The following is a 27,822-nucleotide window of genomic DNA, read 5'->3' as shown; positions in this document are numbered from 1 at the left end:
CACCCCCGCCCCGGAGTCCTCGGGAGCCTCGGAGCAGCTCGGCGTGTCCCGACGGGGTAGGTCGTGCGCTTTTGGGTCTTGCGGGCGGCTGGACCTGGGGATGGGCGCTCCCCCGGGACTCGGGACTCGTGGGACTCACGTTTCCTGGGGGCGCAGGGAGTTCCCCTCTCCCCTCCACCCCGGCACTCCTTGCTCCCCCGGTTCTCTGTCCAGTTCTAGACGGGTCTGTAAGCGCGCAAGAGCGTGTGCTGACCCCGCTGGGTTGTGCCCTGGGGTATCCCCCAGTGTAGGGCAGGACCAGTGTGCGAGGAGGAGTTGACCGGAGAAGACTGGGCCTGAGAAGGGAAGGGGCTTGTCCACGTTGACGGGGTCTGGGGGTGGGCTTGCTCGCAGGACTCACCTCCTGGACCTGGATTCTGTTTTGTTACATTTAAGTCAAAATGAGTTTCTTAATAAAAGACCCTTTTGAGGGGCACTTTGCAGTTTGTACAAATGATTTGAAGACAGCCATGCCTGAGCGCATCTCTTTCCTCAGAGCATCCCGTTCTGTTCTTAAGTAGTTAAAAGGGGTAGTGAGAAGATAGAAGAGTGTAACAGATTTTGTTTTATGTTACTTTTAATGATGGAGGATTATTTCAATAGGATTCAGGTTTGTTAGTTAAGGAACTACATACCAATCAGGTGGGAGTTACAGACAGGTGGGTGCGCCCACATTCTTTTGGTCATTTCTGAAGATTTAAAGGGACAGTGTCGCAGTTTCCTTCGTGGAACTTTCCAGGAGAGTACTCCCCCCACTTCCTCGGCAGTCCAGATCTCACTTAGTTTCATTGCTTGTCTTTTCTTTCCCCAGGTCTGCCTCCGCTTTCACTGTCCTTCCTGTTTTTCCAAGATCGGCAGAAAATGAGTAAATCTTTGGTGAGTATTTCTGTGTATGTCTTTATTCCCCACTGGCACTTACAGTAGACGTTAGGACGTGAGTAGTTCAGACTTTAAAGTGGGAATGGGGAGATAAAAACAAAAAAGGTGTGGGCGGACAAAGCGTGGAATAGTAGCGGGGCCCCAAGCACGTCTGTCACGTTCATCTGTGTGGACAGCAGGATCCTTCAGAGCCCTTGAAGCCAGAGTTCAGTTGACATTCGTTGCAAAATGTGACAAATACATTCAGTACTTGACTTACACTGATGTACCAAAAAATAGTTTTGTTTTCTCGCGTGTCTTGTGATTTCTTGGGCCGGGTTGTTGTAATGGTGAACAGGCTTCCTGAGTGGCCATCCCCAAACTATGGCTATTGGTATCTCACTTGTGCCTCCTGGAGGCAAGGCATACTGTCCAGGGAGCACCCAGTGCATATAATTTCTCTGGTAACTAAAACATTGCCCCATAAATGCATCGTTTTTACTGCTCGATTCAAGGGGAGGGTGAGGGAGCTCTGGAGGAATGGCCTTTCCACCCTCCAGGGAGTCTTGCTAACTAGTTCTCTGATAATCTGTCTGGTTTGCATCTCAGACTGGGCGGTGACACCTCTGGGACAGATTGCTGATTTCCCACTCACGTTGTATCCCAAACGGCACTTCCGGGTCTGCCCCTGTCCCTCTGGAACCTGACCCGGTAAAGGTTAAGCTGGGAGCCAGTCCTTGGGTTGGACCACTTGCCACCTTTCCTGTCTGCAGAGGTGGTCTGTTGGCATCTCTGACGAGTTTCTCCTGTCTCTTTGTGACTGCTTCCTCTGCCCTCTTCATGTGTTGTCATGTCCCCCGACCCGCTGACTTTTACACCTGGCAGACCTCCCCCTCACATCCTCTGAACACTAGCTCTATCTGTTCTCCCACGTGGACCAGGTGCCAGGGCTTCCGGGGAGGGTGTCTCGAGTCACCTTAATAGACCTAGTAGATTCAAAAGTAATTATTTGCAGCCCCCCCCCACCTATGCCTTCTGCTCTCCTTCCCCATCCTCTCTCTGTTCCATTGTCTAGCCCATCACTCTGTCCCGAACAATGGGATTCATTCTCCTCTCAGTCTGCATCCTGTGTTATATGTGCATATTCCTGTTGTTGTGTTCTAAGTGGCTTCTGTCCCTTCCTCTTCGTCTCCTCCATGCTGCCATTAAAATAGCTCATTCTTTTCATCTGTGGACCATTATAGAAACTTCCTTTCTGTGCTCCTTTCCTCCACGGGCTCAAGTGTATTTTCCGCGTTGAGCATTTCTCCAAAACTGAATCACATAATTTTGTCCCCATATGAAAAAGCACTTCAGAGGCTCCCTGAGTGTCAGGAAATGCAAGGCTGGGGTGGGCGGGGGCAGTCAAGGGGCCCTGGCTTGTTAGTGAGACAACAGGCAGAGAAGGAATGCGGCCTGGGGTGTTCTAGCTGATCGTAGGCCCATACTGCGTTGGTGGGGTTGGGTTTGTTCTTTTCTTAGCCCCCCCCCCGCCCCTCCCCCCACCACACTCAAGAGAATATTAAGTCCTTTATTGATTACACATGATAATGGGTGTTATACAAGCTTTAATCCATCTATAATTTTATCTGATACCATTATTCAATTTAGATATATTGCCTAGGATGTGCCAACAATCATATTAAATAACCAAACAAACTCCAGGACTTTGCTTGGGTGACCCTTTTAATGTGAACTCCAGGTCACAACACATTGTCAGTTCAACTGCACCAAGGTTTGGGGAGACCGTGGCTTCTGTGCCCAAGCAGGTTGCAGATAAATTTCGAATGGAACCTGGCATCACCCTGAAGGAATTTGAACTTCACAATGTTGGGAAAGTGTACCAAGACGGCTTCAGAGTAGACTGACTTTACACAGCACATTTAAGAAAAAATACATTTATTCAGGGTCATGATCAGACTATTATATTTAGCAGCATGGATGCAAAAAATATATATACTACATTAAAATCCTTTATTGGAATGCTTTACACTTTCCAAAGAACAGAAACTAAAGTAACCCGTTATACAGTTAGTCACAAATACAGTCCTGGAGTTGTTTGCCCCGTACACGTGAGTATCCTCTAACATGTCTTCTTTGTAGCAGCTTGGCCCTGCCACCACTGTGCTTGGCTGAGTTCAGGAATCATTTGTAACCTGTAGCTTCCTTGTTTCTCTGGCTCTCCTCTCCTGCTAAGCTTCATTTACTGGCAGTAATTAAAACCTTCTGCTGGGGCACCTGGGTGGCTTAGTGTGTTAAGCTTCTGCCTTCGGCCCAGGTCATGATCTCAGGGTCCTGGGATCAAGCCCCACATCAGTCTCTCTGGTCAGCAGGGAGCCTGCTTCCCCCTCTCTGTCTGCCTACCTACTTGTGATCTCTCTCAAATAAGTAAATAAAATCTTAAAAGAAAAACAAACAAAAATCTGCCACTGCTGTAGCTACTGCTGCTACTGGAACCACCGTAGCCACCTTGGTTTCATGGTTTGGCAAAGTGTTGGCCTCCACCTTTGGTGCCAGAGCTTCTGCCTCCCAAATTTCCTCCTTTCATGGGTCCAGAATTTGAGGATTGATTGTTGTAATTGCCGCAATCATTATAGCTTCCACCACCTCCGAGGTTGCTTCCATCATTACCAAATCCGTTCTAGCCATCCGCACTGCCACCCTGTTTACCACTACCTCAACCGCAACCAAAGCCACCTCGATCACTGAAGTTCCCTCGACAACCGAAGCTGTCATTCCTAGCAAAACCACCTCCATATCCACCAGCAAAGTTTCCAGAACCACTTGGACCAGTTTGGCTGGATGAAGCAGTAGCCATCTTTTGCTTACATAGGCCTTTCCTTACTCCCCAGTTGTGGCTGTTCACAGTGTGGTATTTTTGAATGACAGTCTTGTCTACAGAGTCCTGGTCATCAACTGTTACAAAAGCAAAATCCCTCTTTTTGCCACTGCCTCAGTCAGTCATGATCTCCATCACTTCGCTTTTCCCATACTGTTCAAAATAATGTCTTAGATGATGATCTTCAGTGTCATCTTTAATGCCACCAAGAAAAATTGTTTTCCCAGTTAAGTGGGCACCAGGTCTCTGAGAATCTTCTCTTGAGCCAGCCCTCTTTGGTTCCACAACTCTTCCGTCCAGCTTGGGCGGCCTTGCGTTCATGGCTGCCTCCACCTTCTCTACAGGGGAGTATGCGACAAACCCAGAGCGTCTAGAGTGCTTAGTGTTGGGGTCTGTCATCACCACACAGTCCCCAGTGCTCAGAATGGCTCCTCAGATTCTCATTGGTTGTTTCAAGGCTCAGACCTCTGATGAAGAGCTTCCACAGCCGTTCAGGCTCTTTGAGAGACTGTGACTTAGACATGATGGGAGTGGGACGGGAGACTTCAATGATGCTTACTTGGCGGCAGCCATGGGCAGGACTTGGGTTTGTTCTGAACCACAAGTGAGTTTAAGTATATTTTCATATGTTTGGAAGCTTTTCTTATGTTTTGTTTGTGGCTTTTATCTTAATCACATTTTTTATTCACATTGACTTTCCTGACAGTAGATTTTTTTGGCCAGTGCAAAAGGGATTATATAATCTCTGATGGGAGATATGAGTGGATGTGTATATAGAATACACATGGTATGTGTGTATATGCACCCACACATCCAGAGTCTCTGTGAAAGTTGTATTCTTACCCAGTAGCCCAGTGACTGATGGTTCCTTTTTAAAAAATTTTAATATACAATGGGGCGCCTGGGTGGCTCAGTGGGTTAAAGCCTCTGCCTTCAGCTCAGGTCATGATCCCAGGGTCCTGGGATTGAGCTCCACATCGGGCTCTCTACTCCACAGGGAGCCTGCTTCCTCCTCTCTCTCTCTGCCTGCCCCTCTGCCTACTTGTGATCTCTGTCAAATAAATAAATAAAATCTTAAAAAAAAATTAATATACAATGTATTGTTTCAGGGGTATAGGTCTGTGGTTCGTCAGTCTTACACAATTCACAGCGCTCACCATAACACATACCCTCCCCAGTGTCCATCCCCCAGCCACCCCATCCCTCCCACCTCCCTCCACTCCAGCAACCCTCTGTTTCCTGAGATTAAGAGTCTCTTATGGCTTATCTCCCTCTCTGGTTTCGTCTTGTTTCATCTTTCCCTCCTTTTCCCTATGATCTTCTGTCTTGTTTCTCAAATTCCTCGTATCAATGAGATCATGTGATAATTGTCTTTCTCTAATTGACGTATTTCACCTAGCATAATACCCTCTAGTTTCATCCCCATCATTGCAAATGGCAAGATGTCTTTTTTTGATGGCTGCATAATACTCCAATGTAGATATATACCACATTTGCTTTATCCATTCATCTGTTGATGGGCTTCTAGGTTCTTTCCATAGACTGGCTATTGTGGACATTGCTGCTATAAACATTCAGGTGCACATGCCCCTTTGGATCACTACATTTGTATCTTTGTGGTAAATACCCAGTAGTGCGATTGCTGGGTTGCAGAGTAGCTCTATTTTCAACTTTTTGAGAAACCTCCATACTGTTTTCTAAAGTGGTTGCACCAGCTTGCATTCCCACCAACAGAGTAAGAGGGTTCCCCTTTCTCTGTGTCCTCACCAACACCTCTCGTTTCATGACTTGTTCATTTTAGCCATTCTGACTGGTGTGAGGTGTTATCTCGTGGTTTTGATTTGTGTTTCCTGATGGCGAGTGATGTTGAGCACTTTTTCATGTGTCTGTTGGCCATTTGGCTGTCTTCTTTGCTGAAATGTCTGTTCGTGTCTTCTGCCCATTTCTTGATTGGATTATTTGTTCTTTAGGTGTTGAGTTTGATAAGTTCTTTAGGGATTTTGGATACTCGCCCTTTATCTGATAGGTCATTTGTGAGTATCTTCTACCATTTTGTCAGTTGTCTTTTGGTTTCGTTGACTGTTTCCTTTGCTGTGCAAAAGCTTTTGATTTTGATGAAGTCCCAATAGTTCATTTTTGCCCATGCTTTCCTTGCCTTTGGCAATGTTTCTAGGAAGAAGTTGCTGTGGCTGAGGTTGAAGAGGTTGCTGCCTGTGTTTTCCTCAAGGATTTTGATGGATTCCTGCCTTACATTGAGGTCTTTCATCCATTTTCAGTCTATTTTTGTGTGTGGTGTAAGGAAATAGTCCAGTTTCATTCCACATATGGCTGTCCCAGTTTGCCCAACACCATTTGTTGAAGAGACTGTCTTTTTTCCATTGGACATTCTTTCCTGCTTTGTCAAAGATTAATTGACCATAGAGTTGAGGGTCTATTTCTGGGCTCTCTATTCTGTTCCATTGATCTATGTGTCTATTTTTATGCAAGGACCATACTGTCTTGATGATTACAACTTTGTAATAGAGCTTGAAGCCCAGAATTGTGATGCCACCAGCTTTGGTTTTCTTTCTCAACATTCCTCTGGCTATTTGGGGCCTTTCCTGCTTCCATACAAATTTTAGGATTATTTGTTCCATTTCTTTGAAGAAAATGGATGGTATTTTGATGGGGATTGCGTTAAATGTGTGGATTGCTTTAAGTAGCATAAGCATTTTCCCAATTTTTCTTATTCCAATCCATGAGCATGGAACGTTTTTCCATTTCTTTGTGTCTTCCTCAGTTTCTTTCATGTGTATTCTATAGTTTTCTTTGCTGCTTTGGTTAGGTTTATTCCTAGAGATCTTATGGTTTTGGGTCCAATTGTAAATGGGATTGACTCCTTAATTCCTCTTTCTTCTGTCTTGGTGTTGGTGTATAGAAATGTAACTGATTTCTGTGCATTGATTTTATATCCTGACACTTTACTGAATTCCTGTATGAGTTCTAGGAGTTTGGGGTGGAGTCTTGGGTTTTCCACATAAAGTAGTATCACATCATCTGCAGAGAGTGAGAGTTTGACTTCTTTGCCAGTTCGGATCCTTTTTATTTCTTTTTGTTGTCTAATTGCTGAGGCTAGGACTTCTAGTGCTATGCTGAATAGCAGTGGTGATAGTGGACAGCCCTGCCTTGTTCCTGACCTTAGGGGAAAGGCTCTCAGTTTTTCCCCATTGAGAATGATATTTGCTGCGGGTTTTTCATAGATGGCTTTGATGATATTGAGGTATGTACCCTCTATCCCTACAAGAGTTTTGGTCGAGAAAGGATGCTGTACTTTGACAAATGCTTTTTCTGGATCTTTTGAGAGTTTCATATGGTTCTTGTTCTTTCTTTTTTAAAGTATTGTATCACACTGATTGATTTGCAGATGTTGAACCAACCTTGCAGCCCAGGAATAAATTCCGCTTGGTTGTGGTGAATAATCTTTTTAATGTACTGTTGGATCCTGTTTGCTAGTATTTTGGTGAGAATTTTTGCAACCATGTTTATCAGGGATGTTGGTCTGTAATTCTCTTTTTTGATTGGGTCTTTGTTTGGTTTTGGGATCAAGGTAATGCTGGCCTCATAAAATGAGTTTGGAAGTTTTCCTTCCATTTTTGCTTTTTGGAATAGTTTCAGGAGAATAGGATAGGATAGAATAGAATAGAATAGAATAGAATTTCTTCTTTAAATGCTTGGTAGACTTCCCCTGGGAAGCCATCTGGCCCTGGGCTCTCATTTGTTGGGAGATTTTTGATGACTGCTTCAATTTCCTTACAGTTATGGGTCTGTTCAGATTTTCTACTTTTTCCTACTTCAGTTTTGGTAGTTTCTGCGTCTCTAGGAATGCATCCATTTCTTCCAGATTGTTTCATTTGCTGGTATATAGTTGCTCATAATATTTTCTTATAATTGTTTGTATTTCTTCGGTGTTGGTTGTGATCTCTTCTCTTTCATTCATGATTTTAATAATTTGGGTCCTTTCTCTTTTCTTTTTGATAAGTCTGGCCAGGGGGTTATCAATCTTACTGATTCTTTCAAAGAACCAGCTCCTAGTTTCGTTGATCTGTTCTACTGTTCTTTTGGTTTCTATTTCATTGATTTCTGCTCTTATCTGTATTATAATTTCTCTTCTGCTGGGTTTAGGCTTTCTTTGCTGTTTTTTCTTCAGCTCCTTTAAGTGTAGGGTTAGGTTGTATACTTGAGACCTTTCTTGTTTCTTGAGAAAGGCTAGTATTACTATATACTTTCCTCTCAGGACCACCTTTTCTGCATTCCAAAGATTTTGACCAGTTGTGTTTTCATTTTCATTTGTTTCCATGAATTTTTTAAATTATTTGATTTCCTGGTTGACCCGTTTATTCTTTACTAGGATGCTCTTTTTAGCCTCCATGTATTTGAGCTCTTTCCAACTTTCCTCTTGTGGTTGAATTCTAGTTTCAAAGCATTGTGGTCTGAATATATGCAGGGAATGATCCCAAGCTTTTGGTACCAGTTAAGACCTGATTTGTGACCCAGGATGTGATCTATTCTGGAGAATGTTCCATGTGCAGTAAAGAAGAATGTGTATTTTGTTGCTTTGGGATGGAATGTTCTGAATATATGTGTGATGTCCCTCTGGTCCAGTGTGTCATTTAAAGCCTTTATTTCCTTGTTGATCTTTCCTTAGATGATCTGTCCGTTTCAGTGAGGGGGGTGTTAAAGTCCCCTACTCTTACTGTAGTATTGTCTGTGTGTTTCTTTGATTTTGTTATTAACTGGCTTATATATGTTAGGGGTATAGATATTTAAAATTGTTAGATCTTCTTTTTGGACAGGCCCTTAAGTATGATATAATGTCTTTCCTCATCTCTTATATCTCTTATTATAGTCTTTGGTTTAAAATCAAATTTGTCTGATATAAGGATTGCCACCCCAGCTTTCTTTTGTTGTCCATTAGCATGGTAAATTGTTTTCCACCCCCTCACTCTAAATCTGGAGGTGTCTTTGGGTCTAAAATGAGTCTCTTGCAGACAGCTTATCAATACGTCTCGTTTTTTTTAATCTTTTTTGATAACCTGTGTCTTTTGATTGGGACATTTAGCCCATTTACATTCAAGGTAACTATCGAAAGATACGAATTTAGTGCAATTGTATTGCCTGTAAGGTGACTGTTATTGTATATTGTCTCTGTTCCTTTCTGTTCTATGTTACTTTTAGGCTCTCTCTTTGTTTAGAGGATTCCTTTCAATATTTCCTGTAGGGCTGGTTTGGTGTTTGCAAATTCTTTTAGTTTTGGTTGTTCTGGAAGCTTTTTATCTCTTCTATTTTCAGTGACAGCCTATCTGGATATAATATTCTTGGCTGCATATATTTTTCATTTAGTGCTCTGAATATATCATGCCAGTCCTTTCTGGCCTGCCAGGTTTCTGTGGATAGGTTTGCTGCCAATGTAATATTTCGACTGTAATGTACGTTACAGACCTCTTGTCCCAAGCTGCTTTAAGGATTTTCTCTTTGTCTCTTTGACTTTTAAGTTTTAGTATTAGATGACAGGGTGTTGATCTATTTTTATTGATTTTGAGGTGGATTCTCTGTGCCTCTTGGATTTTGATGCCTGTTTCCTTCTGCCAATTAGGGAAGTTCTTTGCTATAATTGGCTCCAATATACCTTCTGTCCCACTCTTTGTTCTTCTTCTGGGATCCTGATTGTTCTAATACTGTTTTGTTTTATGGTATCACTTATCTCTGGAACTCTCCCTTCCTGATTCAGTAGTAATTTATCTCTCTTTTTCTCAGCTTCCTTATTCTCCATCATTCAGTCTTCTATATCACTAATTCTCTCTTCTGCCTTTTGTATCCTAGCAGCCAAAGCCTCCATTTTTTATTGCATTTCATTAATAGCTTTTTGATTTTTGACTTGGTTACATTTTACTTTTCCAGAAAGGGATTCTCTAGTGTCTTCTGTGCTTTTTTCAAGCCCAACTAGTATCTTCGTAATCATCATTCTGAACTCTAGTTCCAACAACTTACTAATGTCCATGGTGATTGGCTTCCTGGCATTCAGTATTGGCTCTTGTTTTTTGTTTTTTTTTTTTTTGAGGTGAGTTTTTCCGTTTTGTCACTTTGTCCAGAGAAGTACAGATGAACAAGAGAACAAAATGCTACAAGGTTAACAATGACCCCAGAAAAATATACACTAAACAAATTGGAAATGACCCAAAACTGGGGTCAGGGTGGGGATGGGGAGAAAAAGAACAACAACAATATGATCAGGCTGGTGAATAGAACACAGCCACACACTAGAGTTTGGGTGTCTTTTGGTCTGTTAGAAGAAACTGCCTCCCAAAATTTGAAAGAAAACATATATACAAAAATAAGAGTAAATATGATGAAGGGATGAAATATGACTGTAAAAATGAAAATTTAAAAAGATTTTTGAAATCTTTGATAAGTTGGTTAAAAAGAATAAAAAATTTTAAAAAAAGAGAGGATTGTGATCTGGCGGGAGATGAGAATAAAGCCATTCATTAGATTTAGCATATATTTTGGTCTGTTAGAAGAAACTGTATCGGGGCGCGTGGGTGGCTCAGTGGGTTAAGCCTCTGCCTTCAGCTCAGGTCATGATCCCACGGTCCTGGGATCAAGCCCCACATTGGGCTCTCTGCTCAGCAGGGAGCCTGCTTCCCCCTGTCTCTCTCTGCCTGCCTCTCTGGCTACTTGTGATCTCTGTCTGTCAAATAAATAAATAAAATCTTTAAAAAAAAAAAAAAAAAGCAGCAGCAGCAGCAACTGTATCGGGGCGCCTGGGTGGCTCAGTGGGGTAAGCCTCTGCCTTCGGCTTAGGTCATAGTCTCAGGGTCCTGGGACTGAGCCCCATGTCAGGCTCTCTGCTCAGCAGGGAGCCTCTGAAAAAAGAAAAACTTATGTATATATACAAAAATAGAAAGTTTAAGTACAAATAAGGGATAGAATATCACTGTAAAAAAGGAAGTTGAAAAAGATTTTTAAAAAGGAATTGATAAGATATTGGTTAAAATAAGAAACAAGAAAAATTTAAAAAAATAGAAACAGAAAAATAAAGAAAATTTTAAAAATTAACTTTGAAAGACTAAGGAAGGGCGCCTGGGTGGCTCAGTGGGTTAAAGCCTCTGCCTTCGGCTCAGGTCGTGATCCCGGGGTCCTGGGATCGAGCCCTGCGTCGGGCTCTCTGCTCAGCAGGGAGCCTGCTTCCTCCTCTCTCTCTCTGCCTGCCTCTCTGCCTACTTGTGATCTCTGTCTGTCAAATAAATACATAAAATCTTTAAAAAGAAAAGAAAAGAAAGACTAAGGATCCATGGGAAAGAAGGCATGGGTTCTATGTGGTGTGTCCCCAGAGCTAGAGTTGTACAGCTCTCATTGATTGGGAACTTGGTTGTGGCTGGATGTTCTTGCTGATCTGCGGAAGGGCCTGTTGCAGTGATTCTCAAATGTCTTTGCCTGAGATGGAACTGCACTGCCATTGCCAGGGGTCAGATTTATTTTATTTTATTTTATTTATTTATTTGACAGAGAGAGAGAGAGGGATCACAAGTAGGTGGGGCGGGGGGGTGGCGAAGCAGGCTCTCTGCTGAGCAGAGAGCCTGATGTGGGGCTCGATCCCAGGACGCCAGGGGCCAGATTAAGTCATCTGCTTGGGTTTGCTCTCCAGAGAAGAGGTCGGTGGTGGAGAAATGTTGATAATACATCATGGGACAGCCGGGTTGGACTGTTCTGTCTTTCCTGTGCCTCTCGGGTTCCCGTGTCTCTCATACCAGCATTTGGAGGGCACGGGTGCACCTGACCGATGCTCCTGGAAAAAGTGGATCCTCTGGGCCTAGGATACTGGGGAGACCGATGGTGGTGGAGAGTCTAGAACTGTGTGGGATCAGGTGTAGACGGCCTTGGGGGTGCAGACAGAGGGGGCAGGATCAATTTATCCTCAAGATCTCCAGCTAGGATCTTTGGAGGCTGGGGCTTCTGTTGGTCTTTTGGGGCATTTTGGGTGACGTGATTTAAGACCCTGGCTTATCCCTGCCTATTACAAGCAGATCACACCCCGGGGGTAGGGTCTGGGCAATTCCTAGCTGGGAGTCAGTGTATGGAAACTGGTTGGGGTGTCCTGGCTCTCCTGTTACAACTCATAACACCCAACGAACCATTAGGACATCCAGTGTCCCTTCTGAAGGCCATCCGACATTAAAGCTGTGCCATTCTAACTCACATTGCATTTTTACTTTGCGGGGATGCATCTTACTCGATAGTCCTCTGAAAACCCCTTCTTGAAATGTTGATCATTCAGTCTAGGACCATAGGTTTACTCTGCCCTGATCCCATACTGTTGTCCCCGTGTGTGGTGGCACAGAGACAGACAAAGGGCGGGTGTCCCTCCAGAGGAGAGACCAGTCAGATGCCCACCTGTGTGCCCTCCCGGAGGAGACTTGGTTGCCTCTTAGCTGTATCAAGTCCTTATAAACCCCGGACTAGTGCCCCGAAGGGCTCATCATAGATCCTATGAGGTCACCATGGAACAGGTTGGGGCCTACTCAGACTCTGTGATCTCAAGACCGTGGAGCCACAGAATCAGTCCGCCTGACAAGCCAGGTCAAACCGCACATTTATTCACCCATTCGCACCAAAGTTATTACGGTTCCTCCCCTTTCGGGAGGCCCTGACCTGTGGAATTCCTTTCGGAAATTCCTTTCTGATCCCCCTTCTGGGAGGTTTCTGACCTGAGGGACCTCCCCCCAGGAGGCCCTACCTGTGAGACATCTAAGAGGTCTCTGGGAAGTGATCAGTCTCCCCTTCCACCCTGATGGATGGGCCTGACTGGGTGCTGGTACCCCAGGCCTTACTGGAATCTGACGTTAGGACCAGGTCGTCACCTGCAAGTCTCCTTGAGTCTGGCGGGAAAAGCGGAGCAAGGCCTGTCTGAGGCAACCGGGTGGGAGACTGCCAGAGTTTTCGAAGGGCGCACCTTCTCCATTATAACCCCTCATTTTTGTCACTGTCCCACTGTTGCCCTCACACCAGTGGCAGCAGTGGGCCAGCGTGGTTGGGTTTCCCAGTCAGGACACCAAATGTTGTGGAACCTGGACTGGATATTGGCCAAAGAACCAGGTAGCACTCGGAGACCTTGGATGATCAGAGGTTTATGTAACCCTGGCGGGCTCAGAGGAGAGTAACCTGCCAAGGTCTGAGCCCCAAACACAAAGGGGGTAGTTTATACACTTTTACTTCCATATCTGTGGCACTGTTATGGCCGCGGCCAGTGGGTAGGGGGAACCCGCAATGGCCCTGGGGCTGGGACTGGGATCTGCTGCTGGATTGGTTGGCCACCTCAGAACACAGATTTCCCTTACCAAAAGTAAGTACACTTACTTTTTTTTTTTTTTAAGATTTTATTTATTTATTTGAGAGAGAGCATGAGAAGGAGGGAGGTCAGAGAGGGAAGCAGAGTCCCTGCTGTGCAGCCCCCCCCCCCCGATGTGGGACTCGATCCTGGAACTCCAGCTTCATGACCTGAGCTGAAGGCAGTCACTTAACCAACCAAGCCACCATGTGCCCTGGGTAGACTATTTTTGAGAGCAGTGTAAGTTTATAGGAAAATTAAGTGGTGAGTACAGAGGTGCCGTCAACCCCTTCTTGTCTCTCTTCCTCCTGTTGTGAAAGTCTTAGGTCTGTGTGGTTCACTGTAGTAGTGATAGGTGATTATCTGAAGCCTGTAGTTGATGTTAGAGGTCACACCTTGCGTTGTGTGGTTCAGGCCTTGACGTCTGGATAGTGCACATGTCCGCCATGACTCTATCATATGGACCACGTTTACTGCCCTGAAAGTGCCCTGGGCACCAACTGTTCATCCCTCCCTCCCCCAGTCCCCGACAACCACTTGTCTTTGCGCTGTGTGTATAGTTTTGGCCTTCCCAGAATGCCCATGAACAACATGGGCCTGATCTCTGGGTTTATTTATATGTGGATTTTTTTCAATAAATACAGACTGGCACCAAAAAGGTATTTTCCTAACATTCCCCCCCCCAGCTTACTGTATTGTAACAATACAACTTATCATACACGTAACATACAGAACATGTGTTAATCAATGGCATGTAGTGGGTAAGGCTTCTGGTCGGAAGGATACTGTAAGTTTGGGGGCGGTTCATAAGTTGTATGCAGACTTTCAGCTGTGAGGGTCAGTGTCCCTAACCCCCACGTTGTTCACGGGAGTCACACAGCCTGTAGCTTTTTCAGTTTCAGTTTTTATGTGAAGTGCCCACTCATGCCAGGCTTTCTGTCACAATACTGTTTTGCTTTTCTTAATTGACTTACAAAATAGCTTTTTTTAAAGATTTTATTTATTTGTTTGACCGAGATCGCAAGTAGGTGGAGAGGCAGGCAGAGAGAGAGAGGAGGAAGCAGGCTCCCTGCTGAGCAAAGAACCCGATATGGGGCTCGATCCCAGGACTCTGGGATCATGACCTGAGCTGAAGGCAGAGGCTTTAACCCACTGGGCCACCCAGGTGCCCCGTACTCAGTGTTCTTTTAACACATCAGGGGTTGTTCCCTTTTGAAAATCACCTAAAATCCTTAAATATCTGCAGTTCTGGCTAGTTTCTTAATTTGTTAACCAGGTTTTGTGAAACCCATTTTCTTCAAGTTTCAAAAGCTTCTGAAGCTGCTTTTTCAAAGTCAGAGAAAGAACAATATGGTTTTCTCTTCTCTTTGCATGTAATCATGAACTTGGGCGAGCTACTCAGACCCATCAGGAAGGAGAATCAGTTTGGAGCATTCACAATAATGCTGGTTGTAAGCATGTACTTTATGTGCATTACAAACAACAAAAACTATCATTTTTTCCCTTAATATGTATTTTTTCTTAATAAGGCAAAAATGCAAGCGTAAAAAAAAATTCTTGCAAATTGTACATTTTGTGAAATTACAGATGGCAAAACCAGAAGTTAAAATAAGGTGTACATTGTTCTATTTATGCTTTAGAACTTAACTACTTCCTATTTCCATCCCTTGCTCTCTTAGTTTTGGTAATGACTTTTAACACGTGAACTTGTGGGCACCGGTCTTCATCAGGGTGGCTGCAATCTTGGCTGGAGATGTCTGAGTGAAGGATGGGTACAGCTTGTACCTGTTCGCTGTTGCTCCCCTCGCCTGTCTGCTCACAGACCAGGCCAGGGCAGTTCTGCACACACTGGTCTGGATTGGGCAGGAATCACTTTTAACACCACTTTGTGCCCCAGAGCACAGTGCTCAGTGCTCTGAGCCCAGCATCTTTTACCCTTCCCAGGCCAGCAAAGCCTGGTCCCCAGATGTCCCCACACCTGGAGCTTGGGAGAATAACAGGGTCAGGTGACTAGGCATCTCGGAGAATCTTGCCAGTGGGATGCATCCTGCACTCTTTGATTGTTCCATTTGAAAAAACAGCTTTTCGGTCAACGTCTGGAGTTTGTGTTCTTCTCACATGGCCCCTGAGTATGACACAGCCTTTCCCTTCACTGCTGTCCACACCACTCTTTACTCCGTGTTTTGTAGGAATCCCTGGGGCCTTTTTCTTTTTCTTTCTTTTTTCTTTTAATTAACATATGATATAGTATTTGCCCCAGGGGTACAGGTCTATGGATCATCAGGCTTACACATTTCATAGCACTCCCCGTAGCACATACCCTCCCCAATGTCCATAACCCAGCCACACTATCCCTACCCCCACACCCCCCAGCAACCCTCAGTTTGTTTCGTGAGATTAAGAATCTCTTTTATGGTTTGTCTCTGGCCCAATCCCATCTTGTTTCACTTTTTCCTTCCCTACCCTCACAGCTCCCCACCCTGCCTCTCACGTTCCTTATATCAGAGAGATCATATGATAATTGTCTTTCTCTGATTGACTTACTTTGCTCAGCATAATACCCTCTAGTTCCATCCACGTTGTTGCAAAATGCAAGATTTGGTTTCTTTTGATGGCTGCATAGTATCCCTGTGTGTGTGTGTGTGTGTGTGTGTGTGTGTACGTGTGTACACCACATCTTCATTATCCATTCCATTCATCTGTTGATGGACATCTAGGCTCTTTCCATAGTTTGGCTATTGTGGACATTGCTGCTATATACATTCGGGTTCACGTGCCCCTTCAGATCACTACATTTGTATCCTTAGGGTAAATACCCAGTAGTGCGATTGCTGGGTCGTAGGGTAGCTCTATTTTCAACTTTTTGAGGAACATCCATATTGTTCTCCAGAGAGGTTGCACCAGCTTGCATTCCCACCAACAGTATAAGAGGGTTCCCCTTTCTCTGCATCCTCGCCAACACCTGTCATTTCCTGACTTTTTCATTTTGGCCATTTTGACCGATGTGAGGTGGTATCTCACTGTGGTTTTGATTTGTATTTCCCTGATGCCAAGTGATGTTGAGCACTTTTTCATGTGTCTGTTGGCCATTTGGCTGTCTTCTTTGCTGAAATGTCTGTTCATGTCTTCTACCCATTTCTTGATTGAGTTTTTTGTTCTTTGGGTGTTGAGTTGGATAAGTTCTTTGCAGATTTTGGATACTAGCCCTTTATCTGGTATGTCATTTGCAAATATCTTCTCCCATTCTGCGGATTGTCTTTGTTTTGTTGACTGTTTCCTTTGCTGTGCAGAAGCTTTTTATCTTGATGAAGTCCCAATAATTCATTTTTGCTCGTGCTTCCCTTGCCTCTGGCGATGTTTCTAGGAAGATGTTGCTGCAAGCTAGGTTGAAGAGGTTGCTGCCTGTGTTTTCCTTAAGGATTTTGATGGATTCCTTTCTCACATTGAGGTCTTTCATCCATTTTCAATCTATTTTTGTGTGTGGTGCAAGGAAATAGTCCAGTTTCATTCTTCCACATGTGGCTGTCCAATTTTCCCAACACCATTTCTTGAAGAGCCTGTCTTTTTTCCACTGGACATTCTTTCCTGCTTTGTCAAAGATCAGTTGACCATAGAGTTGAAGGTCCATTTCTGGGCTCTCTCTTCTGTTCCATTGATCTATGTGTCTGTTTTTGTGCCAGTACCATACTGTTTTGATGATTACAGCTTTGTAATAGAGCTTGAAGTCTGGAATTGGTGATGTCACCAACTTTGGTTTCCTTCAGACCTTGCTTCAATTTCCTTGCTGGTTATGGGTCTGTTCAGGTTCTCTATTTCTTCCTGGTTCAGTTTTGGTAGTTTATATGCCTCTAGGAATGCATCCATTTCTTCCAGATTGTCAAATTTGCTGGCATTTAGTTGTTCATAATATGTTCTTATACTTGTTTGCATTTCTGTGGTGTTGGTTGTGATCTCTGCTCTTTCATGCATGATTTTATTAATTGAGTCCTTTTTCTTCTTTTTGATAAGTCTGGCCAAGGGGTTTTCAGTCTTATTAATTCTTTCAAAGAACCAGCTCCTACTTTTGTTGAGTTGTTACACTCTTCTTTTGGTTTCTATTTCCTTGATTTCTGCTCTGATCTTTGTTCTAATTTCTCTTTTCCTGCTGGATTTAGGCTTTCTTTACTCATCTTTCTCTAGCTCCGTTAGGTTTAGGGTTAGGTTGTGTACTTGAGACCGTTCTTGTTTCTTGAGAAAGGCTCATATTGGTATATACTTTCCTCTAATACCACCTTTGCTGTGTCCCAAAGATCTTTAACAGTTGTGTTTTCATTTTCATTTGTTTCCTTGAATTTTTTAAATTCTTCTTTGATTTCCTGGTCGACCCATTCACTCTTTAGTAGGATGCTCCTTAGCCTCCATTTATTTGAGTTCTTTCCAACTTGCCACTCGTGATTGAGTTCTAGTTTCAGAGCATTATGGTCTGAAAATACGCAGGGAATGATCCTAAGCTGTTGGTACCAGTTGAGAGCTGATTTGTGACCCAGGATGTGATCTGTTCTGGAAAATGTTCCATGTGCAGTAGAGAAGAATGTATATTCTGTTGCTCTGGGATGGAATGTTCTGAATATATGTGTGATGTCCCTCTGGTCCAGTGTGTCATTTAAAGCCTTTATTTCCTTGTTGATCTTTTGCTTAGACAATCTGTTTCAGTGAGAGAGGTGTTAAAGTCCCTTACTATTATTTTATTATTGTCGATGTGTTTCTTTGCTTTTGTTATTAATTGGTTTATATGATTGGCTGCTCCCATGTTCAGGGCATAGATATTTAAAATTTTTAGATCATCTTGTTGGACAGACCCTTTAAGTATGATATAGTGTCCTTCCTCATTTCTTAATATAGTCTTTGGCTTAAAATCTAATTTATCTGATATAAGGATTGCCACTCTTTGTTTTTAGCATGGTAAATTGTTCTCCACCCCCTCACTTTAAATCTGGAAGTGTCTTCGGGTTTAAAATGAGTTTCTTGTAGACAGCATATCAATGGGTCTTAATTTTTTTTAACCATTCTGAGACCCTGTGTCTTTTGATTGGGACCTTTAGCCCATTTACATTAATTTACATTCTTTATTATTGAAAGATACAAATTTAGTGCCATTGTATGGCCTGTAAGGTGACTGTTACTGTATATTGTCTCTGTTCCCTTCTGTTCTATGTTACTTTTAGGCTCTCTCTTTCCTTAGAGGATCCCTTTCAATATTTCCTGTAGGGCTGGTTTGGTGTTTGCAAATTCATTTAGTTTTTGTCTTGGGAGCTTTTTATCTCTCCTTCTATTTTCAGTGATAGCCTAGCTGGATATAGTATTCTTGGCTACGTGTTTTTCTCGTTTAGTGCTCTGACTATATCATGCTAACTCTTTCTGGCCTGCCAGGTCTCTGTGGATAGGTCTGCTGCCAATCTAATACTTCTACCATTATATGTTACAAACCTCTTATCCTGAGCTGCCTTCAGGATTTTCTCTTTGTCACTGGGACTTGTAAGTTTTACTCTTAGATGACGGGGTGTGGACCTGTTTTTATTGATTTTAAGGAGTATTCTCTGTGCCTCCTGGATTTGGATTCTTGTTCCCTTCGCTGTGTTAGGGAAATTCTCTACTATAATTTGCTCCAATATACCTTCTTCTCCTCTTTCTTTTTCTTGTGGGATCCCAATTACTCTAATACTGTTTCATCTTACGGTATCAGTTATTTCTTGAATTCTCCCCTTGTGGTCAAGTAGTTGTTTGTCTCTTTCTCAGCTTCTTCATTCTCTGTCATTTGGTCTTCTATATCACTAATTCTGTCTTCTGCCTCATTTATCCTAGAAGTAAGAGTCTCTATTTTTTTTTAAGACATTTTTGTTTATTTATTTGACAGAGACAGAGAGGGAACGCAAGTAGAAGATAAGGCAAAGGAAGAAGCAGGCCTCCCTCCGAGCAGGGAGTCTGACGCGGGGCTTAAGAGCCCAGAGGCTTTAATCCACTGAGACACCCAGGCACCCACTTCTGCAATTCTTTTTTTTTTTTTTTTTTAAGATTTTATTTATTTATTTGACAGAGAGAGATCACAAGCAGGCAGAGGCAGGTAGAGAGAGGCGGGGAAGCAGGCTCCCTGCTGAGCAGAGAGCCCGATGTGGGGCTCGATCCCAGGACTCTGGGATCATGACCTGAGCCGAAGGCAGAAGCTTTAACCCTCTGATCCTCCCAGGTGCCCCCAGTTCCTCAATTCTTGATCGGTGAACTTGATCTTGGCTGGATATCCTTGCTGATCTTCTGGGGGCAGGGCCTGTTGCCGTGATTCTCAAATGTCTTTGCCTGAGACAGAATGGCACTTCCCTTGCCAGGGGCCTGGCTAAGTAATCTGCTCGGGTTCACTCTCGGTAGCCTTTGTTCTCTGAACACTTTCCATACCACTTTGGAGGACGGGAGTGAAGGTGGCGGCCTCCAAATCTCCAGCCCGTAGTTGCTGAGAGCTCGGAGCCCCACTCCTCAGTGCGCCCTCAGAGAAAAGCAATCAGTCCCTCCCATCTCCCTAGTCTCTGGCCACACTCTGCGTTCACCTGGCCCATGACTGAGCATTTCTATCTCGAGCATTTCTATCTCCAAACAGGGTCTTTGGAGCCTCCAAACCCAGCAGATTCCTGCTACACACTCCTGCGCCACTCCTCCCAGAGGAAGAAGGAGGGTGTCTTCCCAGATCTACCACTTGTGGGGTCCCTGCTCGAAGAGTAGTGGTCCGACTGTGCGTTGGATCACAGTTTAAAGGAAGCCCAACTGAGAGCTCACTGCTCAGCTTCGTCTCTGCAGCCGGCTTCCCAGCTCTGATCCCCAGCTCTGATCCCCGGTAGCTCTGCCATCCTCAGACACCCCTGGTCTTTCTGCAACCCTGCAGATCCTGAGACCACACTGTCCCCGCAAGGGCTCCACCCCTGCTTAGCCTCTGGAGTGATGTCCCTCGGTGGAGCAGACTTCTGAAAGTTCAGATTTTGTGTTCCGCTGCTCTCTCACTTGCTGGGAGCTGACTCCTCCCCCCGCGGTCTATTTCCCCATCGCTTTGGATTCACTTTTCTGCACGTCCTGCTTCCCAGAAAGTGGTCGATTTTCTGTTCCTAGAATTGTGGCTCCTCTTCTCTTCTATCTACTGTTGAGTTTGTAGGTGTTCAGAATTGTTTGATAACTATCGAGCTGAACTGGGACCTGATGATATTTCAGTCTCCTGCTCCTCCACCATCTTGCTTCCTCTCCTTCCAGGGCCTTTTTCTTAACACAGGGACACTTTTATAATCCTTCCTGGGTAATTGCATAAACTTGACAGCTGCATTACCTTTAGTTGCTTAAACTTCTGTCTTACTACTTTCTGTCCTTATTTGGAAAGAGTTGATAAGGGACAGGTATCAGTAATATGTAGGTGTCATTGAGAAGTGTGTATTATGTTCCAAGGACTTGGCTAAATGCTTTTCCATGGATTAGCCCGATTGATGCTGGTATTACGTGATGTGATAGGCACCACTCTTACCTTTATTTTAGAGGTCGCGATACAGCGGGACTGTTGTAATGACTGGTGTATTTGAGTGGACAGTTGATTCAGAAGATCAATGTTTAAAAGTCTGGTTTGGGCAGTCTCTGGATCTGTTGTGAGCTGTGTGCCCCTCTGCAGGACCTTGCTCCCACTCTCCTGGAATGTGGGTGGGAGGAAGGGGGTTCTGAGTTCCCCAGCGGGAATTACGGACAGCTAAAGCCCATCGTTACTGACAGTTCATGTGGCAGCCGTGTCAGACCCGGGTAGGCTTACCCTGCAGTAAAGCACACAATTGGGCTGTCTGTTGCTGGACTTGCTTGTGGTGTTGGCAGTTGTGGCCAGTATCACTTCTGTAAGCTGTAGTAGGAACAGGTGTGAACAGAGATAGTGGTGGAATTTTAGGCTGTTGAGTTTGGATCTGGGACGTGTCTGGAGCTCAGGAGAGAAGTCAGGGTGGCTGGTTTGGACATGCTGATGTGTAGGTGGGAATTAAAGCCAGGCGGTCCGGTGGATCACAGCAGGGTGCAGACAGCAGAGTAAGGGACCAAAAACAGAGGCCTGGGCCCTCTAACTTGAGGATGACTTGGAGAACAGGGGAGCCAGCAAAGGAGATAGAAGGAGCAGTGGGAGAGGTGAGAGGAGAACCGACATTGGTAATGTTCTGGAAGCAAAAAGGAGCAAAGTGTGTCCTGCGTTGGTGGGAGTGCTCCTCAGTGCTTTTTCCTCAGGGCGGCTGCATGTGCTGGTCTGTGTCCCCAGCAGCCAGGATTGTTCCTAGCTCATAGTGCAAGACGGTATTTTCTTTTTTTGTGTATGCTAAATGAACTCATCCTGGCATATTCTTGCTATGTTTATTTTCTTCCCTCAATAAGGAAGGTATACAGTGTTCATAGATAACTTGACCAGTGAGCTTGGTAAGCTCTTGTCCTCCTCCGCCTTCACCTCATCCAGTTCTGATCCGATGCCGTTACAGGGGCCAGTGTCATTCAGGGACGTGGCCGTGGACTTCACCCAGGAGGAGTGGCAGCAGCTGGAGCCCGAGCAGAAGACCACGTACCGGGATGTGATGCTGGAGAACTACAGCCATCTCATTTCCGTGGGTGAGGAGAACCCGCTTTCTCGATTGCTAAGATACATGGGATTTCCCTCAAATGTTACCGACTCTGACTTGGAGTTTGACGGGACAAACGTGAGTGGTCTGTTTTGGGCAGCAGGCAGGGCATTTTGGTCTTCACCTCCCCAGTAAAAGGTTCTAATTGTGGTGCTGGTTGTGAGGCAGTGCTGTCCTCGGACGACAGAGACCCAGCAGCCCAGCAGTCAGGCTCAAGTTCTCTTTCGTTTCTGTTAACAGGCTGTCACATTATCAAACCGGAAGTTATCATCAAGTTGGAGCAAGGAGAAGAGCCATGGATAGTAGAAGGAGAATTCCTACCACAGAGTTACCCAGGTGTGTTAGTGCAGGCAGTGCGGAGACTGGTAACTTGGAAGTGTTTTTCCTGGGAATTGTTAACGGTCCCAAACCTGTAGACGTGACTACAGACAGTCACCTGTGTGCTCCAGCTACCCAAGTCCCTCTCCCAGCGCCTTCTTCCTTCTCCCACGAGAACCTGTGTATGCAGAACGTTGCCATGCTTGCCTCTTCCCAGAGCCCCTGTCCAGTCACTTCCTTCTTCCCCCAGCCTTGCCGTCATGCTCGCTCCCAGGGCGTTTCCAGCCACCTTATTATCATGGGTCCTTTCATCCTTAGGCCTTCATAAGCCTGTTGTCGAAAAGTGACTGATGTGACTCTTCGGTTCTTGCCACCTTCCTTTCTTCTTCCTCTTTTCTGTAAAATGGCTCAGAGTGGTTTCTGACCCCGGTTTCACGTCCCCCTTCTCTGAGGTCAGATTCCAAACCCTCACCTGTGCCTGAGCCGGTGCGTTTGGTTCACCTGTGGCCTGTGTGCTGCTTGTCCTTCCCACAATCCGGTGCTTCTTACATCTGGTGACAGCGGTGTCTGGCTCTCCTGCCTGCCCCACACACTCATGTCCATCTTGTCTCTCACTCCCTGTTCTGTCCCACTGCTTGACCAGCGTCCTGTCCCGTCAGGCGCTCAGTGCGTGTGGTGCACGGGAGTGAGTTCTATTCCCTCCACCTTCCAGAAGATGTCCCCGACGGGTCTGCTTCCACCTGTGGTGTGTTCTGGTTCCTGAGTTCCTCCCAGGTCTCCTCCTGTCTCTGTCCTTAGGGCTGTTGTTTGCCTGTTTGTTTATGCTTTACCGTCCCTGTCCTCCTGTCCAGCCTCTCCTGTGGTAGCCGTCCTGCACCCCCTTGCACCTGCAAGATGGGTTCCTTGACGTTTCCAGTCGATTTTATCACTGGTCGCCCAGGAGGAGCCTTTGGTGAGCCCCTGCTGCTTCCCAAGGGGGTGCGAATTCCTCCTCTTCCCTTTGCTGCCTGGAAAATGAATGTTCTGTGCTTCCCCACAGCCCTTGGTACACTCCACGGGGTCCTCGCACCTAAGTGTCTTCTGTTAGTGTGGTTATTGTCCCTGTCGCTTCACTTCAGAGGGGCCTGCTCCATTTGTCCGATGACACGTTCTTCCAGTCCGGGCTCAGTTTTCCCACCCCTTCTTGAAGTTTTTCCTTGGCTTTTACCGTTATCTCAGTCTGCTCCTTCTCTCAGAGTAGACTCTACCTCATGGCCACACCTTGAAAAAAGTTAGGTGATCAATGGTCAAGTAATCTGTTATTTGGTAGGATATATATTTTGTTTGTGCTTTTTTCTTTCTTTTAAGATTTTATTTATTTATTTGAGAGAGAGGGTGCATGAGCAGTGGGGAGGGGCAGTGGGAGAGGGAGAAGCAGCCTCCCCGCTGAGCAGAGAGCCCAATGTGGGGCTCAATCCCAGGACCCTGAGATCGTGACCTGAGCCAAAGGCAGAGGCTTAACCCACTCAGCCACCCAGGCGCCCTTGAGCCTCTCTCTTCCCCATTTCAGTGTGTAACGTGTTCTCTCTTGCCTTGTTATATACCATGTAGTGTGCACTCGAGTATCTGAGGATCCAGGTAGGTGACAGAACTTTCTTGTCCATCTATTGAGAAATAATTTATAAGCAGTTCTGAATACACATGGCCTGGGTCACATCCCCATTTATATCGCAGGTGCCTGAAACATACCCACAGGATTCAGATTAAGAGCAAATCTGATTCCTGTTCAGGGGCTCAAAGGAAATAGGGAATAGAGTCATACTTTGTAAGAGACAGGATTTGGTTAAGAAAAGAGTATTGCATGGTGTAATTTAAAACTCCACGTTCACGTGGACCGTTGATGGTCCAGTGCATGGCTGAACCAGTGTGCTAAAGTCATTGTTTGGCGGTGGGGGGGAGGGGGCGGTAATTATTTTCAGCTTTCAGGGGAGATGGAGCTGATTGAAGTGGGAAAGGATTTAAGCAGTTTTTGGTTTTGGTTTTGTTTTGAGAACACAGAGACTCCCTGAGAGGTTTTGAGTAGGTCGGGGTTGGAGGTCAGGTGAACTATATGAAACAGTAAGAGCGGAGACTTGGATTTGAACGTGAGCTGGGCGTTGTTGGCACCCCAGCGATCTCAGAAGCAGCCCCTGGTGCCCGACATGGGAATCCATGTCTCCCAGCTTGCTGCAAAGCAGAGTGGCGCTGAGTGCTGGTCCCCTCCTCCACACCCAGCCCCCCTTGTGTGTATCAGATGACACACTTTGCCCAACAAATAGCTTGGTTTTCCTGGAGCAGAAGGTATTTGTAGGCCAGTATAATCCCAGTTTGGAATCATACCGTGAATCTAGGTGAAAAGTATTCTTTGTCAGATGTTTCCCCCATTTTATCTGTCCTGTCTTGGCAGTGGACTCAGGGAAGCTGTAGTTTGGGGATGCGGATGACAGCAATTGCAGTTGTCTGGTTCATCTAAAAACTTTTAAGATAAGTAAAAATAATGAGTGGCTTGGGAAATCTGATTTTTAAGGTTTGTAAATGAAAGTGAAACCAGATGAAACTCAGGAGCGGTGAAGTCTCTTCTCAGAATGCAGTGACCATGCTGTGTGAGAGGCAAGACTCCTTTAAGGAAATTGCCAGGAGACTGAAAATGGGAAAACTAGTTGCTGTGTTACATGTGTTTTGTGCCAGATGCTGGTCTGAGCACTTTATGAATGTAGGTACCATTGTCTCCGCATCACCTGTGGGTCATCCTGAGCTAAGGGCGATGTAAGGACTCCCCCAGGTCACCCAGCCAGAGCGCATGCTGTGTTGTCCAAACAGAGACAGAGAGTTCCGTGGTCCGACTGAGTTCAGGTTAAATCCTAACATCACAGAGGGTTTATGAAGTCTTACACTTCAGAAGGGCTGGCACGCTCTGGTCTGTTTTATCGTTCATGTTGGACATGAGCTCCTGGGGCTCTCCTTCCACATGACACAGAACCACAGGGAGTGAGAGCCCTGGCCTCACGGGTGCTCCTCTAAACAGAAGGAGGTTTGGGTGCACGCGGATTTGGCCCTGCTGTGCAGAATCTGGGCAAAATGGTTTGGAAGGATCTGGGCCGGTGAGAATGCTGCCACAAGAATCTCAGTGAAAGGTGATAGTGCCCGAGACCATCCATCTCTCCCGCTTGCTGTGCAGCGGCGCGGTGCAAAGTGCCGGTCCCCTCCCCCACGCCTGATGCCTCTGGGGTGCCTGTCCACCCCTCCTCGCCCGGCTCTGCTCCTTGGGGCCCTTCATTCACCCCGTCTGGTGTGAGTCTTTCCATGTCTGCCTATCAGCTGCCCATCTGTTCATCCACTGTCCCTTGTCTTCTCATCATCGCTCTGTGTTTTTATATCTTACCATCTATGCCCAGTTGGAACAAAATCTTATAAAGTAGCAAAGATCACAGGTACTTGTGTTTTTCCCCTTCCTCACCTCAGAGGTGTGTCAGTGTGTGTGTGTGTGTGTGTGTGTGTGTGCATGCTTGCGTGTGTTTATTTCAAACCATAACTGTATGGGAAAGAAGTACACTGGGAATTATTTTCATCCGTCCATGCAGCTAGCATCTACGCTAAAATGAAACACTTACATGTAAGCCATCTTCCGTATCTTACATGGGAAGAGATATAAAATTTTGTTTATTTTGCCTTTTTTTAGAAGAAGTCTGGAAAGCCGACGTTCTAGGAGAGAGAGTCCAGGAAAATGAAAGCAAATATTCAAGCCAAGCCGTATCCATCAACAAGAAAACCCTGATTGAAGAGAGAGGTAATGTTCTTGGTAAGACTTCTAATGTGGAAACGAATCCCATTCCTTCAAGAAAAATGTCCTATAAATGTGACTTGTGTGAAAAGAGTTTGAAATCTATTTCAGAATATATTAGTAGTGATGGCAGCTATGCAAGAATGAAGCCTGATGAATGTAGTGCATGTGGGAAACCACTTCCCCAGATTAAACTTGAGAAAACTCATCCGGGAGATGAGTCTTACAGATTTAATCAAAATGGGGACGCTTATAGTCTAAATGAAGAAAGTATTTATCATAACATTAATATTTTGGAGAAACCCTTTGAATATATTGAATGCCAGAAAGCCTTTCAGAAGGATACAGTTTTTGTTAATCATATGGAGGCGAAGCCCTATAAGTGGAATGAATCTGAAATAGCCTTTCTGCAAATGTCCAACCTCCGCGTACACGAGAGGTCTCACATGGAGCTGAAGCCCTATGAGTGCAGCGCGTGCGGGAAATCCTTCTGTAAGAAGTCAAAGTTCATCATCCATCAGAGGACTCACACAGGAGAGAAACCTTATGAATGTAATCAGTGTGGGAAATCCTTCTGCCAGAAGGGGACCCTCACTGTCCATCAGCGCACACACACCGGGGAGAAGCCCTACGAATGTAATGAATGTGGGAAAACCTTCTACCAGAAGTTACACCTCATTCAACATCAGAGAACTCACTCAGGAGAGAAGCCCTATGAATGTAGTTACTGTGGAAAATCTTTCTGCCAGAAGACACACCTCACACAACACCAGAGAACACATTCAGGAGAGAGACCCTACGTTTGTCATGACTGTGGAAAAACCTTCTCCCAAAAGTCTGCACTTAACGACCATCAGAAAATCCACACGGGTGTGAAACTCTACAAGTGTAATGAGTGTGGAAAGTGCTTCTGCCGCAAGTCTACACTCACCACGCATCAGAGGACCCACACTGGAGAGAAGCCCTACGAATGTAACGAGTGCGGGAAATTCTTTTCGCGGTTGTCCTATCTCACTGTACACTACAGGACTCATTCAGGAGAGAAGCCCTATGAATGTAACGAGTGTGGGAAAACCTTCTACCTGAACTCGGCCCTCATGAGACATCAGCGAGTGCACACCGGAGAGAAACCATACGAATGTACCGAGTGTGGAAAACTCTTCTCTCAGCTGTCGTACCTCACTATACACCACAGAACCCATTCAGGAGTGAAACCCTACGAATGTAACGAGTGCGGGAAGACCTTTTACCAAAACTCAGCCCTTTGCCGACATCGGAGGATACATAAAGGAGAGAAGCCCTACGAATGTTACATATGTGGAAAGTTCTTCTCTCAGATGTCATACCTCACCATACACCATCGAATTCATTCAGGAGAGAAGCCCTATGAATGTAATGAGTGTGGGAAAACCTTCTGCCAGAATTCAGCCCTTAATAGACATCAGAGGACACACACAGGAGAGAAAGCCTATGAGTGTTATGAGTGTGGGAAGTTCTTCTCTCAGATGTCCTATCTCACCATCCACCACAGGATCCATTCGGGAGAGAAGCCCTTTGAATGTAATGAATGTGGAAAAGCCTTCTCTCGGATGTCCTACCTCACTGTACACTACAGGACTCATTCCGGAGAGAAGCCCTACGAATGTAACGAGTGTGGGAAGAAATTCTACCACAAATCAGCCTTCAATAGCCATCAGAGGATTCACAGGAGAGGGAATGTGAATGTACTGGACGTGGGGAGGCTTCTCTGAAGTCGGAGAACCTTTCAGTGTGGTGAGTGGGAGATGCCTGCTGACGTACGTCAGAGCTCACATGGGTGTTGTGCACAAGGCTTTGTGTTAGTCACACTCGAGGCCTGAAAGTTCACAGGGTAGGAACCACAACTGTAACGACCACAGCACTTGTCGGATTCCAGACTCTC

At 45.2% G+C, this 27,822-nt stretch overlaps 1 protein-coding gene and 1 pseudogene across 2 annotated transcripts; one reads left to right on the top strand and one right to left on the bottom strand.

Annotated features, from left to right (window-relative positions):
- Positions 1-27,815, top strand: ZNF12 (zinc finger protein 12). 2 transcript variants are annotated; one of them, XM_032872736.1, is made up of 5 exons: positions 1-56; positions 851-915; positions 21,647-21,773; positions 22,025-22,120; positions 25,803-27,815. In XM_032872736.1, the coding sequence occupies exons 2-5, from the start codon at positions 901-903 to the stop codon at positions 27,650-27,652; spliced, it is 2,088 nt and encodes a 695-aa protein (XP_032728627.1). In that variant the 5' UTR covers positions 1-56; positions 851-900; the 3' UTR covers positions 27,653-27,815. The 2 variants fall into 2 exon arrangements, with proteins under 2 accessions (XP_032728627.1, XP_032728626.1); XM_032872735.1 differs by having other exon boundaries at positions 25,800-27,815.
- Positions 3,413-4,298, bottom strand: LOC116876512 (annotated as a pseudogene).
- Positions 27,816-27,822: the final 7 nt, after the last annotated feature.

The sequence above is a fragment of the Lontra canadensis genome, unplaced genomic scaffold (genome assembly GCF_010015895.1).
Source record: "Lontra canadensis isolate GAN:19392208 unplaced genomic scaffold, GSC_riverotter_1.0 scaffold45, whole genome shotgun sequence".
NCBI classification, from domain to species: Eukaryota; Metazoa; Chordata; class Mammalia; order Carnivora; family Mustelidae; genus Lontra; species Lontra canadensis.
Note: the sequence above shows the minus strand (reverse complement) of the source record. Positions and strands in the feature narration are given on the sequence as shown.